The sequence below is a fragment of the Haliotis cracherodii genome, unplaced genomic scaffold, assembly GCF_022045235.1.
Source record: "Haliotis cracherodii isolate W230 unplaced genomic scaffold, xgHalCrac1.p SCAF_33, whole genome shotgun sequence".
Lineage (NCBI taxonomy): Eukaryota > Metazoa > Mollusca > Gastropoda > Lepetellida > Haliotidae > Haliotis > Haliotis cracherodii.
The window spans coordinates 2,772,707-2,789,163 of NW_027266290.1; the positions used below are offsets into that span (position 1 = coordinate 2,772,707).

General features: G+C 41.5%; 1 protein-coding gene across 1 annotated transcript in view; it reads right to left on the reverse strand.

The window, feature by feature from the left end:
* Positions 1–2,041: 2,041 nt before the first annotated feature.
* The window catches only part of LOC139477356 (uncharacterized), a 78,090-nt gene continuing 63,674 nt past the window's right edge, over positions 2,042–16,457 (reverse strand). Inside the window, exons 2-3 of the mRNA XM_071259908.1 lie at positions 6,950–7,114; positions 2,042–5,931 (exon numbers count right to left, since the gene is read on the reverse strand). Of these exons, the coding sequence (XP_071116009.1) occupies positions 5,042–5,931; positions 6,950–7,114 (1,055 nt within the window). The 3' untranslated portion in view covers positions 2,042–5,041. The remainder of the gene's footprint in view (positions 5,932–6,949; positions 7,115–16,457) is intronic.

Here is a 16,457-nt window from a genome sequence, read left to right on the forward strand (position 1 = left end):
TATGTTATTTGAATATTAAATCAATTTTGAGAATCGTATTAATATAAGTTGACTCATTCACATATTTATTTATTCATTCATTCAGCATCCAGTCATTCCTTCCTTCCTCCCTTCTTTCCTTCCTTCCTACCTTGCTTCATTCATTCATTCAGGGCACGGTAAGCCTGCCGTCTAAGGCGCTCGAATTCGCAGTGCAGAGTTACGTCCCTTAGGCGTGCCAGAAACCTATGATTGTGGGTTCGAATCTCATTATGTTTCATGGTTTGTCAGTACCATACCCGCTCTTACGTGTCAATCAACGTGATAAACGTCTGTGACCTGCACCACTTTGAGATTTCTGAAAAACTGGTCAACGTAGCTAAAAACCAAACTCACTCACTCATTCATGTATGTATTCAGTTCGTGCGTGTGTCACTTACTAAATGTCCCACAGGTAATTAACGAAAGCATTTGCTGTCCACTTTGTTGATTACAGGACACGCAAGAAGCCATGCGTCCACGCTCATAAATAAACAGACAGGCCATCTTGAAATAGTTGTAACAATTTACTTCATGTACGAGACCCGTGAAGATCCGGGGTAGAATAGGTCTTCAGCAACCCATGCTTGCCGTAAAAGGCGACTATGTTTGTCGCAAGAGGCGACTAACGGGATCGGGTGGTCAGGCTTGCTGACTTGGTTGATGCATGTCATCGTATCAAAATTGCGTGGATCGATGCTGATGATGTCAATCACTGGATTGTCTGGTCCAGACTCGATTACTTACAGACCGCCGTCATATAGCTGGAATATTGCTGAGTGCGGCGTCAAACAACAAACAAACAAACTTCATGTACGGACATCCTTAAACACAACTACGACTCACTTTACAAACTCTTTACATCAGCATGGCAATATCATTCACCACTAATTCATAACATTTGTGTTTACAAAATACACGAATAAAAGGCTAATTTTCATGAAAATACATATTAAAAAACCAACCAATATTTTCACTAGTGTGAAAATAAAAACAAGTATTTTCACTTGTGTGAAAATAAAAACCATTATTTTCATGGCCCTGGGATGACGTAACTAGTTTCGTCCAGAGTTACCGCCCTTGACAGTTATCTCCCTTGGTTCGTCTCACGCGTTAAAAATGTCGAGATGAGTAACCTTGTGATGTTGACAACTTGATGTTTTACAACTTTCATATCACAAAACGCCGACACCATGGTGTTTGTTGTGTTCTTTTTTACTTCAGTACCACAAACTTGCGAGGAAGCAGGTCACTGATCTTTGCCATGATGGTCACTTTGTTGTATCCATGTATTCGTGCGCTTTCCCTGGCGCGCCACATGACAGCTCTGATATATTTTTTAAGTCGTCGTGTTCTTCCAACCATGGAGAATCAACAATAAATATTGAAAATTATAAAACATAATTTGCGTGTTAGGAACTATTTTGTGAACACGCTGTTGATCACTGTAGTGACTGAGAATGCGACTTGCCGAGCTGTTGACAAATCTTCGAAAATGGGGCATTTTAGTATCAAAATGTATATAATGAATATACTATTTCAAGCTTTTTTGTCAAAAACGATATATATCGCATCTCGTGAAGTCTGTGGCTTCGCAGCTCGTGAAAATATGGTTTTCAAACATCACTCGATGAGATATACATCGAATTGGACAAAAAGCACGAAACAATCTCTATTTGTGTCAGTGTTGGTGAGCACGTCACCATGTGCTACAAATGATACGAAATGACATTTCTCCTAACTGCATTTTCAACGATGGTGTTACACTTGTTATAAATTTTGTTCTTCAGTGACAGGAACGTCACGACCACCTTGGCAACATCGAATGGATGATAACACAGCACACACGTTGAGATTAACAACATAACGTCTAGTACAATGCTTTATTAGGCATACACTCGGTCAAGTCCGTCTTTCAGAAGGTCCGTGTTCCAATGCCATCATCGGACTCAGAAAGTTTATGGCCGCTACACTTGGTCCGTTTGCATTAAATTAAAACTCTACTAAAATATCTGTCCAACTTCACAAACCAACTGGTTATATCCAATATTCGAGCGTTTCATCAAGACTTGTAAAAAGCCGGAATACAGTAAACTACGGTTATAACGAACACGCTTATAACGAACTGACGAATATAACGAACTTACTTTTTTGGTCCCGACTATTTGCTGTAGTTATGCTGTATATATGCTTATAACGAACTACGGTTATAACGAACTAAAATTAGTAGTCCCTTTGAGTTCGTTATAACCGTACTTTGCTGTACTTTGTTTGTTCTGTCTCTGAGATAATTAATATATTAAGGCTTTAACGTTTTGAATACAATGAAACGTCAGTTAATCAAAAAATCCCACACCCTGGGCCCTCACTGCAGGGACCTTTACACATATTCAAAGGGACGTTACTCTTTATCAACAAATGCTTAATCCAGAGATTCGTTAAACCGGACAAATTCACATAACAGCTACTGTCCGGATTATCGGGTGAGGTGAAGTGGGGTTGTTCCAGATTGTTCCATTTGTTTTGCGACGTGCATGCAAGTCCTTAATTTATCCCCTTAATACAGATCACCAGGCAGGGTAACAACAAGTACCATGTTTAAACGTCTTTTGGTATGCCCAGTCGTCTAAGGCACCGCGACACGCTGCGCAGAGTTGCATCCCTTGGGCACGCCAGAAACCTATGCTTGATGGTTGGGATCCCGGTTCACCCCGATTATGTTTCTAGGTTTGTCAGCACCATACCCGTGCTCGTGGGTTTCACCGAAGTGGTAAACGTCAGGGACCTGCATCACTTCGGGCTTTCCTCCCGCATTAAGCTGACACGCCGTGATATAACTGAAATACTGTTAAAAGCGGCGTTAAACCCAACTCACTCACTGATGAGTAACTATTATCCCAGAAACACTGTGTATGTATCCTAAACAAGTTGTTATCCATAATAATAATAGTTATCAATTGCAATGAAGCTCATACCCTGATCAATATAGCAAGTGAGACATGAAAGCATGTTGATATCACGCTTGTTAATGGAACCGATATGCGTTCCTCATTCAAAGGGAATGTTAGATAGGGACGTCGTACTCTGGCTTATATAATTCCCTATCAGGAATATGAATATTTCATACGACACTATTATGAAATCAATTACAGGTCCGTGTCAGACAATCCATCACTCGACTGTTTGTGTTGGCAAGAGGTGTTTGTTTGAATCCATTCTGCATACATTGTCCACGGAATACTGGTCGTTAATTAAACAACGAGAACCGACTCAAACCCGCCTGGGGTGGGGCTTTCTTGTATAGGTAGGAATCTCAGGCTATGTCAATTTTTAATCTGTTATTGATTGCTGGTGTACCTAGCACGAGTTAATCCACTAAAACGTTTGATAAAAAAACCCAAAAAACCAGTTCCCATCCAAATCACGCTGGCAAACAGGTACAGTTAGAATTTTTCAAAACAGTGTCTGTTCGCTGGCTGCTTAAAATAAATAGTGGCACATGTTTGAAGAACGCCGCCATTAAACTTTTATGCACGCGGTGCTGAGCAGCTCGCATACCTGCATTCAATTGGTTCAGCGTGTCACGTGACATTACTGCAAGGTACTCCATCAGGGAGTACTTGCGTACCCACTCACCTGCAAACTTCGTTTGTAATAATAATGGTCCACGTACAAAGCCCACAATTCAACATGCAATGAAAGCTCGAAGCGCTACGTAATCATTGTCCCCTTTTTCATTCTCAACTCCCTGGGGAGTGTACATCCCATGCTGCTTGGCAGATTAACAGGATCGTTATCATCTCATCCTACCGGGTACCCATTCACTGGTAGGTAAACAATGCTTTTTTCGAACAAAGTCGCTTGCCCAAGGAGACACCGCATGTGCTACATGTGCTTAAGTGTGGGGCAGGACCGAAGCCCTAGAAACTCTCAGGAGCCAAGCTGCGAAACACGGTCACCCATCCACCTACTCTCCGCAACCAATGTTGCTGAAGTGCACCTAATTTGTGACCTGTGTGCTGTGCACAGGGCCACGCCCTATGTTTTGATGTCTTTTAAGTATCTTGATGGTGAGTGGAATCTCAACGAGGATATGTTTATAGAGTCAGGGATAAAAAAATGATGCAAAACATAAACTGTAGTCATTTCTTTGGCAAACTATTTGGCATGAATAAAGGTTTTGTTGTTCAACACATAGGCCTACGTACCTACGGAATGGGAGCGATGCTGGCAGCATGTTAAACGTTCGCCCGTTACTGTAAGACAAGGTTCGATTCCCCAAATGGGTACAACGTTTGTCCCCCGTCGTGATATGTCTGAGTGAGTGAGTATGGTTTTACGCCGCTTTTAGCAATATTCCAGCAATATCACGTCGTGGGACACCAGAAATAGGCTTCACACAATGTACCCATGTCGGGAATCGAACCCGGGTCTTCGGCGTGACGAGCGAACGCTTTAACCACTGTGCTACCCGACCGACCCTGATATGTCTGAAACACTGATAAAAGCGGCATATAGCTATACTCATTCAATCAATAGGAACTTATTTTTACCTAAGAAATTATTTTCGCAAGAATTAACCATAAGAAGTTCGGCGTATTATGGAAGTGGACATATCGGTCCGACATATCACACTTCTTGCTCCTTTGACACCAGGAATGTCTTCATGGACACACTGTCGGGTGCCTGTTCACATGTGAAGAAGCTCGAAAGTCGACCAGGTGCTTACAACATGGTTTACCTGCGCCAGGAACTAATACCACATTTGAGTCACGAATGAATGCCTTACTGACCACTCAGTTCATAGGCCAATATACTACTCACTAAAACATTTTTCTCACAATCGCTATATTACGACCTACGGTTCAAGATTGGGTTGATCAATATCACTCATTATATTAATGGACACGACAATGCTCCAAAATACCTTTGTCGAAAAGGTTGACACTCGTTTTTGACACATATGTCCAAATACTGGTACAATTGGTTCGACATTCGGAATTTTAATTTAAAAAACGTCAAACTAAAATCCCATGTTGACTGCACATAACGGTGCATGACTGGGACTTGAACCGACAGACGGAAGAGGCTTACATGGGGAGATGGCGCTGTCTGAGTCACGTGTCGTTACAGTATATCTGTTATTGAAAACGAGGCTCTTGGACGGCCTGGTAGCGGGGTGTCTGGTGTTCGACCTTTCAACACCAACAATGTCATCACCCCTCTCATCCACGCTCTCGGCTGCTTGACAAGAGTTATCTCCCTTCGAAGAGTTATTTCCCTTACCTGACACATGGTTCTTTTTTTGTTCTGTCAAAAAACTCCGTGAATCTGTGAAAGTAGCCGACCTTGGCGTGACTGGTTTAGAAACAGCCTTCCCAACTCCACTTCCAAGAGAGTTTGCCCTTGGGAAGGTTGGAAGTTCGTTCCCAAAGCGATCAGTGCTCGTGCTTGAAGCGTCATGAGAAGTCTTTTTCTTCTGATTTGTTTCTAGGATAGGTTGCAATGGCGGCTTTAAAACGGGAGTTTCCTCTTTACGTTTTAAAACAGGCTGGCTGTTGGTTGAAGAAGGGGTGTTCATTTTTACCTCTTCTTCCGTTGGTGTTTCAGACGGAGTCGTTTTTTTTGTTCGGTTCCTCTTGTTTCTGACAAGTCTGAAGAAAGCTAGTAGAGATCCGAGACCAAAACTCCGACTGGGCGGGGGATCTTCTTCATCGGTGCTTGAGGCCTGGGTTCCCATCATTTTAGCATGGAAGGGCTGGATTCGAACCATCATATTGATCCGCTGTTGTTTTTCCCGGCATTCCCGTTTCCGTTTCCGGAACCGATAGAAGTCCAGTGGAATGCAAAGTGCGAACAAGGTCACAGTGACCCCGACGATGAGAAGGACAAGCAGCTGTTTGGGCAGAACGCCTGTGAACAAGCAATAAGAAGCTGTAGCTCATCCCATATATCAGTATTGTGATAAGGCGAGGGCAGTTTGGATATTTTATTCGAAATCAATAAGTTGACATGGCGTTTCCGGTATTTAATGAATAACTTTTAGGAGCATGGCAAACACAGGATGTGTGGGATATTGGTAGTGGGGATGCAAATCAGCGAATTGTTTCTCTCGACAGGTGAACAGGCAATTACATCGATACTCATTAGTAGCAGGGGGATAACAAATGGACACAGCTATATGTGCTACATGCATGATTACTATCACTACAAATACTGCAACTGCCATTAATTGTTCAACTTCATCTGCTGCAGTAACTGCAAATATAACCACAAGGACTACTACTACTACTACAACTCTACCACTACTACTACTACTACTACTACTACTTTTTGTTTGTTGTTTAACGCTGCACTCAACAATATTTCAGCTATATGGCAGCCGTCTGTAAATAATCTATTCTGGACCAGACAATCCAGTGATTGAGCATCAATTTACGCGTTTGGGGTACGATGACATGCATCAACCAAGTCAGCGAGCCGGACCACCCGATCCCGTTAGTCGCCTTTTACGACAAGCATGGGTTGCTGAAGACCTATTCTCAACTGGATCTTCACGTGTTACTACTACTACTACTACCACTACAATCACCGTGAAGATGCGCGGATCGATGCTCATGATGTCAATCATTGGAGATTCGATTATTTAAAGGCCGCCATCATATTACTAAAAATAAAAATAAAAATTGAAATAAATAAAATAAAAAAACAAAATAAAACAACAACAAAAAAACAAAGAAAACCCAACCCAAACCCAAACCCCAAAACAAAAACAACTAACAACAAAACCCCCAAACAAAAAACAACAACAACAACAACAAAACAACCAAACAAACAAAGATGGCTTGCTCCCTAACATTCTAACCTAAGCTCTACTCTCTAGTCGAGCATAATACCGAAATTGACCTGTCTCATGTACATATGTACGTACTGTCTACAAGACACGATGGCTCCGATCCTGTCCATGTTCCATTCCTGCACATGCGCACTAGGTCCCCGGAAGCGAGGTAGAACTGATATCGACAGCGGTACACAACCAGAGTGGAATTTCGGGAGAACTCTATTGCATTATGGGTACTCGTCTCCGACAAACAGTCTGGAAAAAAGAAGAAGTTTTAATTGGGGATTAAACAACAAAACAATTATCACAAAACAGGCACAAAAGAAGCACATTTATTTTCATTTTCGTCACATCACCATGATATAAAATAGTGAGTGAATATAGTTTAACGCAGGTAGAACTATTCTAGCAATATCACGGCGCTGGACACCGTTGTAGGGAATCGAACCCGGTACTTCGGCGTGACGAGCTGACGCTTTAACCACAAGCCCATCCCATAGTCCCTTAAAAGTGTGCGTCGCTTATTCTATTTCTTTACAATACAAGGAATCTGCTAGTAACATAATGCCACATTCAGCCCATTTCAGCTGAATGTAAACTAGATTTACATCTCATTGAATGGTGTAGGCTAAGGATACATCTACTCAATAAAACCAAATTATCAACAGGTTGACATAAATGACTTTCTATCTTTGCCATCACGTTAAGCACGCTCTGTGGCGTGACGGGAACTCGGACGTGTGTTTTTGATGACAGCAATGCGGCTAAGACGGGCGGAAGGACGGGGAATGCCGACTCTTTGCGGAAATGATTTTATTGCAAAAAGACGGAGACGTAACTGCTACAAAACGAAATGTTAAAAAAGTAAATCAGTGATTGAAACGAAATTCAATTACTTTCTATTATATTTCCACTTTATGTCTGTCAATTGTTAATTTTGACTCTTCCAATTCTATATCGTAATCTCATTTCAAAATAACACTCCAACTATTCCAGAATTGTTTATTGTGCTGTCCTGTTTTCATTCTTTGAGGACAGGAAATGCATTTGCTGGACTGTCAATATATTCTTGGTTTTGCCCGAAAAAATAATCCTGTTTAAATATTAGATCCATAAATGTCAAGAATGATCGGATTTTCATAAAAAAAGGTTTCATCCCTTGACTAAACTATGCCATCATGTTTGAGGACGAGTTTGAATGAGATTTTTGCAAAATGAGAAAAAACAACCATGGCCCGACCAAGTTCAACAAAACGATCAGAGCTCTTGGCCTGTTGAATCTGCCCAACTGTAAGACACTTTTACGGTTGTGGGTGCGCTAAGACCACCTGACTCGCTACCCGACCTTCAGCCGGTAGGGTTGGACACCGAGAAAGTATGCTTAATGATATTAATATACAGATTGCCCGCTATGCGTGGTGGCCAGTCCACAACTACAGCCATGAAGACCTTTGACAGCCTGGTACTCCGAATATTAACCCACGGTGCCGAAATATGGGGCTATGAAATAGCTGATTGTGAAAAAGGTGCAAACTATTTATTAAAATACCTGTCAAAATATGTCTGTAATGGAGCTGTTCTCGGATGAAAGCAGAAAAACATAGTATATGTTACATAAATATGAAATTGCTTATTGGACACATCTACTCATTATGAGTAATGACCGATTGCCCAAACAAAACCTATCTGATGGTATATAGAGAATTTTGATATGAAATATATCAACAAGAGTTGATAAAAGTGGAAAAACTCCGAGGCTTGCCATGGCGTTTTCCACTTCTATTAACGAATGTTGATATATTTGATGTCAAAAGACACGAGGGTGAGATTTTATTTATCATCCAACATCATTCGTCCAATTTTTTTCAGTTTGCAGATAATAATAAGCAGTATCTCATGTGTAAAAAGTACTCCTAACATCTTCAGTAGCAGGGCCGTTAGTGATGTCAATGGATTGTGACGTCATGGTAGCCAATGGCGTTATAATGGTCTGCAAAGCGTTGTGATGCAATTTCATTGCATCTCACTCAAGCGATATATCCTGTAGCAGCCATTTTTGGATGACAAATGAACTGGATTGTATGGCGAGGTCATCTGCAGCAAATGTCAGAAACATTCTATTTCAATATGGATTTGGTTATACCTGGATTATTCCAGATGTTGGCATCACTGATGTGCTTATTTCCCAGTTTAAAGAACGTGTAATCGATTGCAATATTCAGAGATGATACCTATCAATACAATCAACCAACTCTAAGTTAACGGCACATTCAACATATAAATCAGCATTAAACACCGAGTCATGTCTAACACAGGCTGCCTCGGTCGTGGCAAGGCAAGCACTGGCCAGATATTCAGATGCGATGTCATCGAAATTTGGAGGCGCATCGGTATTGACCAGGGGAGCCGCCGATGAAGATATTGTGCTCGCTATAATATGAGGTGAGGTGACATGTATGTCTCGTCCAAGATTATTGCACTTATTGCACGTGTGTGTGTTTGTGTGGCTGTTTGTACTAGTCCGGATTAATGCCGATTTATAGTGCTAGCTCACCGAGATACCATGCCGCAGTGTAACATGAATACCCCACTCACACACAGTATACTGACTCCGAGCCGACCAGTCCTTGTTTTAGCCTTTATGCCGAGCACCAGACAGGGTAACAACAACTACCATTTTTCTAACGTCTTTTGGTATGACCCGGTCGGGGATCGAACCCCGGGCCTTCCGTTCACCGGGCGGACGCTCTACCACTAGACCACGGAGGCGGTCGCTTTAATATGAGATTAAATGGAAATGAGTATATTAACCTTTTACTTAAATGTCATGCTTTCACTGATCTAAGAATGAAATACATTCATCCTAAATACAACTCTAATCCGTCATTGGCATCGTGTGTACAGCTCATGTCTTCAAATTGCAATACTACTATTATACAGCTATCAAAGTTTATACACAATGGGATGAATATACATAATTCGCTTCATCAAGGATGTAAATGAAACCATAGTTTTATGAACATTGCTTAGTAATGTTATATTTTGTGGGCCTGTGTTTTTTGAGAAACAGACTAAAGAAACTCGCGCTAAGATCACTTTGCGGAACCAGGAACCGGTCATTTTGAAAATAATCTACAAATGAGAAACATGATAAAGTTGTAATTTTTCCCCGTAGTTTTGTATCCGTGAATGCTACCATGACAATTTTACCAGCGTTAAATAATGCTAGAAATACTGCTTTGTGTTTGTTTACATTGCAAAAAATGTACCTCCAAGTTGTGAAATATGGACACCAAATGCTGGAGCTGGAATATTCTCGACTTAAAGTTCACGGAAAAATGAAGTTATTTTGTCACTCTGAATCTTTATGCATAGATCTAGGTATGAAACACGATGCGGTCATGTCTATCATTTTAGTGACGGGTTGGTAGGTCCACCGGGTACGGTTTCCGCCAGCTATTGCACCCTCAGGTACAGACCTGTTGATATTTTCCGCGCATTTTCAGGAACAGAAACCAGCACATCAAATCATCGGCCCCATAGCTTACAACTAATTAGACATAACCGACCATGGTAATGTCCAACCGGTGACACATGGCAGGAATTGCCAGTAGAAATTATTCCCTTGTCCAACCAACGTTCACGCGTTTGTCATTGCCATCTTTCTTCTTTGAAGACATTTGCTCAATTTCTGTCGTTTCCAATTATGTTAGGAACTGTTAACCATGACGATACGATATTTTCCGTGGTTTAAGGGCGTCGGGATAAAAAGTGGTCCAGAAGCAATGTGACATACCGTATAGGTCGGCTATTACATGGCAGCGGGCATTTTAATGACTTGTTTAACTTGACATAGCTTGACCTGGTGTGCGTTGGACGTAAATGGACAATTGTATCGCATGCTGAAGACAAGTTGAACGTTGCTGTATACATAGTTTATGTCTACTCCGTCTGACGTTTGGGATAGGGCCGTCACCGGCGGTACTTGTAATGGTTTTCAGCATGCTAATGTTTTGCGTGTGAATATTTTGACATCGAGTGCATATAAGCCTTGTTGCAGGTTTCTTACTTGGTTACGTTTTATTACATGACTTCAGTTGAAAATGAATTCACTCAAGTTTATTATACACATAACGAACCTTTTAGAGGTCGTCATCGATAGCTGTTTCCAAGCGCTGCTAAATTCCCAAAACGAGGCTTACATTATTGTGCTATCTGTAGCATTATGAGGATTACTTAAAGAATAACCAACGTATTACAAAGAATTTCGGATTATCTGTTCCGAGAGAATGAATAGTGTAAATATCGAGACTTTGGCAAGGGGATTATAGCATTTATGCACGAGGGAAAGCTAATCCGCAGTTCAGAGAAGGTCGATCTTTACATTAGTCATTAATGTTTCAAGGATATGAAACACGTTTGAAATGTCAGCCCCACACAAAAACCACAGAAGTTAACTCATTTGTGACGTCATGAACAATAGATGACGTCATATCCTACTTTTTTCAACAATGAAAGCACTGTGGCGTCATGGTTTCAACTGACCAATGAGCTTTGACAATCGCTAAAATTAAAATGTGCAAATATCGGAAAGTTATTACACGATCATTCTACCCTTATGGGTAATATCTACCCAGTCCTTGTTCTGTGAGATACCTTCAATCAATCATCTCTCCAAAGTAAAAACGCATATTTTTTTTTTCAAGGTGTTTTTTAAAGACTTTTTCTGACACAATATTTTAAATGGAAAGCAATCATCACAAGGCAATTATCTCTGCTTCCTTTTATTATCCCCTCTCTGGAACAAGGCGGAAGTTATATGTAGCAAAGACCACACGCCCTTGTGTTGTTGATTAAATATTTCTAGATCAGTTATTATCACGTGTGTCAGACATACAGCATCCTATTATACCTTCACACAAGACAAGACACTCCGTACAGCACCGCTCGCCTTGTTTCGCTATTTCTAAAGTGAAATCGCAAATGAGGCACAAAAACTTTATATCTATCTTGTCCTGAGTGATTATTCTATCGATTCCATACATGGCACCTCGTAATTCTTTATTGCTATGAAATAATATCGACCGAAAGCCGACCCATCACTTTGAATCAATTAACATTCCGCTAATGCTTTGTGGCAAATGGGACATATATATGGGACAGTATACTACATTAAAATTAACGCTTTCTTGTGCATTACACCCGTGAAGATTCCGGGGTAGAATAGGTCTTCAGCAACCCATACTTGCCGTAAAAGGCTACTATGGTTGTCGTAAAAGGCAACTAACGGGATCGGGTGGTCAGGCCCGCTGACTTGGTTGAAACATGTCATCGATCCCAATTGCGTGGATCGATGCTCATGATGTTAATCACTGTATTGTCTGGTCCAGACTCGATTATTTTACAGAAGGCCGTCATATAGCTGGAATATTGCTGAGTGCGGCGTTAAACAACAAACCAACCAACCAATCTTGTGCATTATACATATATGATGGACAAAATGTACATCCCTAATTTTTGGATACAGTTATGGGTGAAGAAAATGCTGTCTTGTGTTGAACCGGCAGTCAAAGATTTTTACTTGTGGCTCAAGATGAACCAGTGACTGGAACGAGCGGGTGATGACCAAATTGGTCCAATTGTCAGTATTAACATGTTATTGTACATTTTGCATTAAAAGAGCACTAGACGCGGTTAGTAATGACACAACTTGTATTTTCGTTACCCTAGGTGTTATTAAAGGTCAATGGTCACTTTTCGCGCGTGAAGTTCGCGTAAAATATCTCAGAATTAACAATGGCCTTCGCGTCTATTTTGTAATCGGCGATCGCCCAAATTGACGTCATGCTATGCTGATGAAAATAAAATGAATCGCAATTTTGAAATAACATCTATTGTCCAATCGAGGTCACTTTGTGGCACTTATGATATATGTATTCATTAGCGGAGAAGTAAGGTTCTATTCAAGGCATGTAGGGGTAGCCCAGTCTCATAGTACTTCATTTGATTAACAGTAAATTTGTGCGATGTGCCGATCAGTTCACGTGCGATTTCGCCGAAAATAATATATCCAATATTGAATGATTTTGAGTAAAATTAATAATTAATAAATTAAAAATTAATAAATTCAAGCCAGAAGAACACTGAACGCGTTTAATAACGTGCAATGTAGAAGCCTCAGTAAATGTCACTTGGCAATCACTTGATTATTTGGTCCAGACTCGATTATTTACAGATCGCCGTCATATAGCTGGAATATTGCTGAGTGCGGCAGTGAATGCAACCATAGGAGTGAGTAAGTGAGTATGGTTTTACGCCGCTTTTAGCAATATTCCAGCAATATCAAGCCGGGGGACACCAGAAATGGGCTTCACACAATGTATCCATGTCGGGAATCGAACCCGGGTCTTCGGCGTAACGCACGAACGCTTTTACCTCTGGGCTAACGTCCCGCAACCATAGGAAGAACAGGGAGGCTCGTAAAAAACACCAGTCCTAGGATTGGTATGGTGAGTGAGTGAGTAGGGTTTAACTCCGCTTTCAACAGTATTCCTATTATCACGGCGTGTCAGCTTAAGCTTCAAGTGGGAGGAAAGCCCGAAGTGATGCAGATCTTAGACGTTGACCAGTTTGGGTATGGTGCTGACAAACCGAGAAACATATCCAGGGCCCTGTTCCACAAAGCTATTTTAGCGCTAAGACTACCGTAAGTCTATGTTAAAGTATGGGAGTTACGATCGTTTCAGCGCTAAGATCGCTTTGTGGAACGGGACCCAGGTCAAACCGATCATATGTTTCCAGCGTACCCAAGGGATGCAACTCTGCACAGGGAATGGGCATTCGTCACCACTCGCCCCTTTCCGTAACCTTCAAGAAGACTCGTCCCCCTATAGATGCATGTTATTTGCGAAAATACGACAAACCAATCAGAATGCGCGTATGACTTCACGTTCTTCATCAAAGAATCCCACAGGAGAATTTTTTATTTTACATATTTCTTGTATCTAAAAATATACCCAAGACACAGTTAAATGTGTTCAGTCATACCGTATAATTCTGCACATTCCGATGTGTTTTAAATTGCATCTGAAATATATTACAATATAAAATATATGTGAAGCATTACGCAACGAGTTGACAATTGATTTAAGTATGCCCGTTTGAGCTAAGACGGAACCCGGTCGCCCAAATTTCCATGAGAGGGCCACGAGTCGCTATTCGGCTTGTCTCGGAATAACACTAGCTAGTCACGAATGAGGGAATTGGATTGGAATGGTGACAGATGGTATGACGGATCCCAATATCTATAATTATTATGGAAATATTGACTAAAATATTTAAGATCAACACTGCAAGGCTAAAAGGATCATTGACATATTTTATTTGAAAATGTTTTTCTCCGAAGCCAACGTCTTTTGCTAAACTGTAAAGCTAACCAGACGCCGATTCCAAGTTGGCGTATATGATAAATTAATCCTTGTTTACACCTGATCCTACATCCAGGTGAGACGTTCCGCTAAATATACACCGTTAGCAGCCTCTCCCCTCGCCGTGACGCATTGATTAACAGTGTGGCTTCACGTTCACGCCAATACCAATTGTAATCTGTTGATTTATTTAAGTCATTGCAGAACTGTTGCAGATCACGTGTCATACGGAGACTAGGAAGCAGTCAACGCTGGGCGTCGTGGCGAGCTCACGGAGATCAGAAACCTTGTGCGGGACTTAGCAATTTGGGTCATTAAAGCTCCTTACACACAACACCAACACCATCGTTTATACTACCCGCGAAGATTCCGGGGTAGAATAGGTCTTCAGCAACCCATGCTTGCCGTAAAAGGTGACTATGCTTCTCGTAAAAGGCGACTAACGGGATCGGGTGGTCAGGCTCGCTGACTTGGTTGATGGATGTCATCGTTCCCAAGTTCGTGGATCGATGCTCATGATATTAATCACTGGATTGTCTGGTCTAGACTCGATTATTTACAGACCGCCGTCATATAGCTGTAATATTGCTGAGTGCGGCATTAAACAACAATCAAACCAACCAACCAACCATCGTTTGTACAGTATAGAATATCTACATCATGATATTGTCATCAATATGGTGCTATCTATCTGAAACCTGAATTTGGTAGTCCTAGATTTTTAGCCCGGTTTAGACATCAGCCTGGAAGAGAAATTCGTCTCTGACAACTGTTGCGCTTCTTGAAGTCGTCACTAACGATTCCAGCACTTTATCCTAATATTCTTAACAAAAGTTAGGGATCATGAGTATTTTGGGGGATAATTTTATGAAATTATATGCTCAGTCATCATTAAAGGATTCCTAACATGACCCCTGACTGTTATTGGTCAGTGTAGAATGGCAACACAACATATTAAATAAGTGCAAAAGTGAGCGTGGCTCACTAATACCCCCGACCCGCCTAGTGTGTCAGTAGTTACAAATTAAATAGCTGGGATAGGGTTAGGGTTTGAAAAATTCATAAAAAATGGAAAAATAATAAAAACATTTTTTTTCTTTTGACTGCACCCCTCCATATGACACAGTTTATATGTACTAAGTTTGAGATGAATCCCCCGAATAGTTTAAGAGAAATTGCGCAGACAAAGTTTTCGGACGGACGTTAGGGTTTGAAAAATTCATTAAAAAAATGGAAAATTAATAAAAACATTTTTGTCTTTTGACTGCACCCCTCCATATGACACAGTGAGTGAGTTGGGTTTAACGCCGCTTTTAACAGTATTCCAGTTATATCAGGCGTGTCAGCTTAATGTGGGAGGAAAGGCTGAAGTGATGCAGGTCTCAGACGTTTACCACTTTGGTGAAACCCACGAGCACGGGTATGGTGCTGACAAACCTAGAAACATAATTTGGGCGAACCGGCTACAACAGAGGACAAGACGTTGGTGTGATACACCAGGGAGCAACGCATGACCACGTCGCAAGGAGTATTGGCTGAGCCGAATGACAGTCACCAGGCTGATGGTCCAGTCATCCTGTCAGTCACTGGACAGTGTCCAGAAGACTGTGTCGGTACTATATGAGAGCCCACAGACAACTACGAGACGTAACGCTGACACCGTAAAACCAGCATCGATTGGCTCGAACACTGGTAGAACAGAAACTGGTAAAAGATTCCTGTTCACAGGAGACAGCAAAGTCCAGGTTTGGAGTCATGTTGTCGTCGAACCGCTTGGATGTGGCGACATTATGGTTGGAGTGGCATTTGTAGCCAAGTCAACGCGGCATCATTATCCAAGTCAAGACAGATCTGGTGATTTTGGAAGGAAACAGGGTTACATTGACCAATCTCTCTACCCTGTTATTGCAACGGAATCCCCGGACCTTGTTTCAGCAGGATAACACAAGGCCCTTACAGCGTCTTGCCTTGGCAAGTATATATAATCACCAGAGTTATCGCCTATAGAACATTTGTGGGATCACATTGATCGTCAAATTAGAGTACGACCAGGTCTCTCTTATGGCGATAATCAGCTAGTACAGGTCCTCAGATATTAAAGGCGTCCCCGTGCTTTGTGAATAGATGTCTTACATCTGTACCGCCTCCGTGGTCTAGTGGTAGAGCGTCCG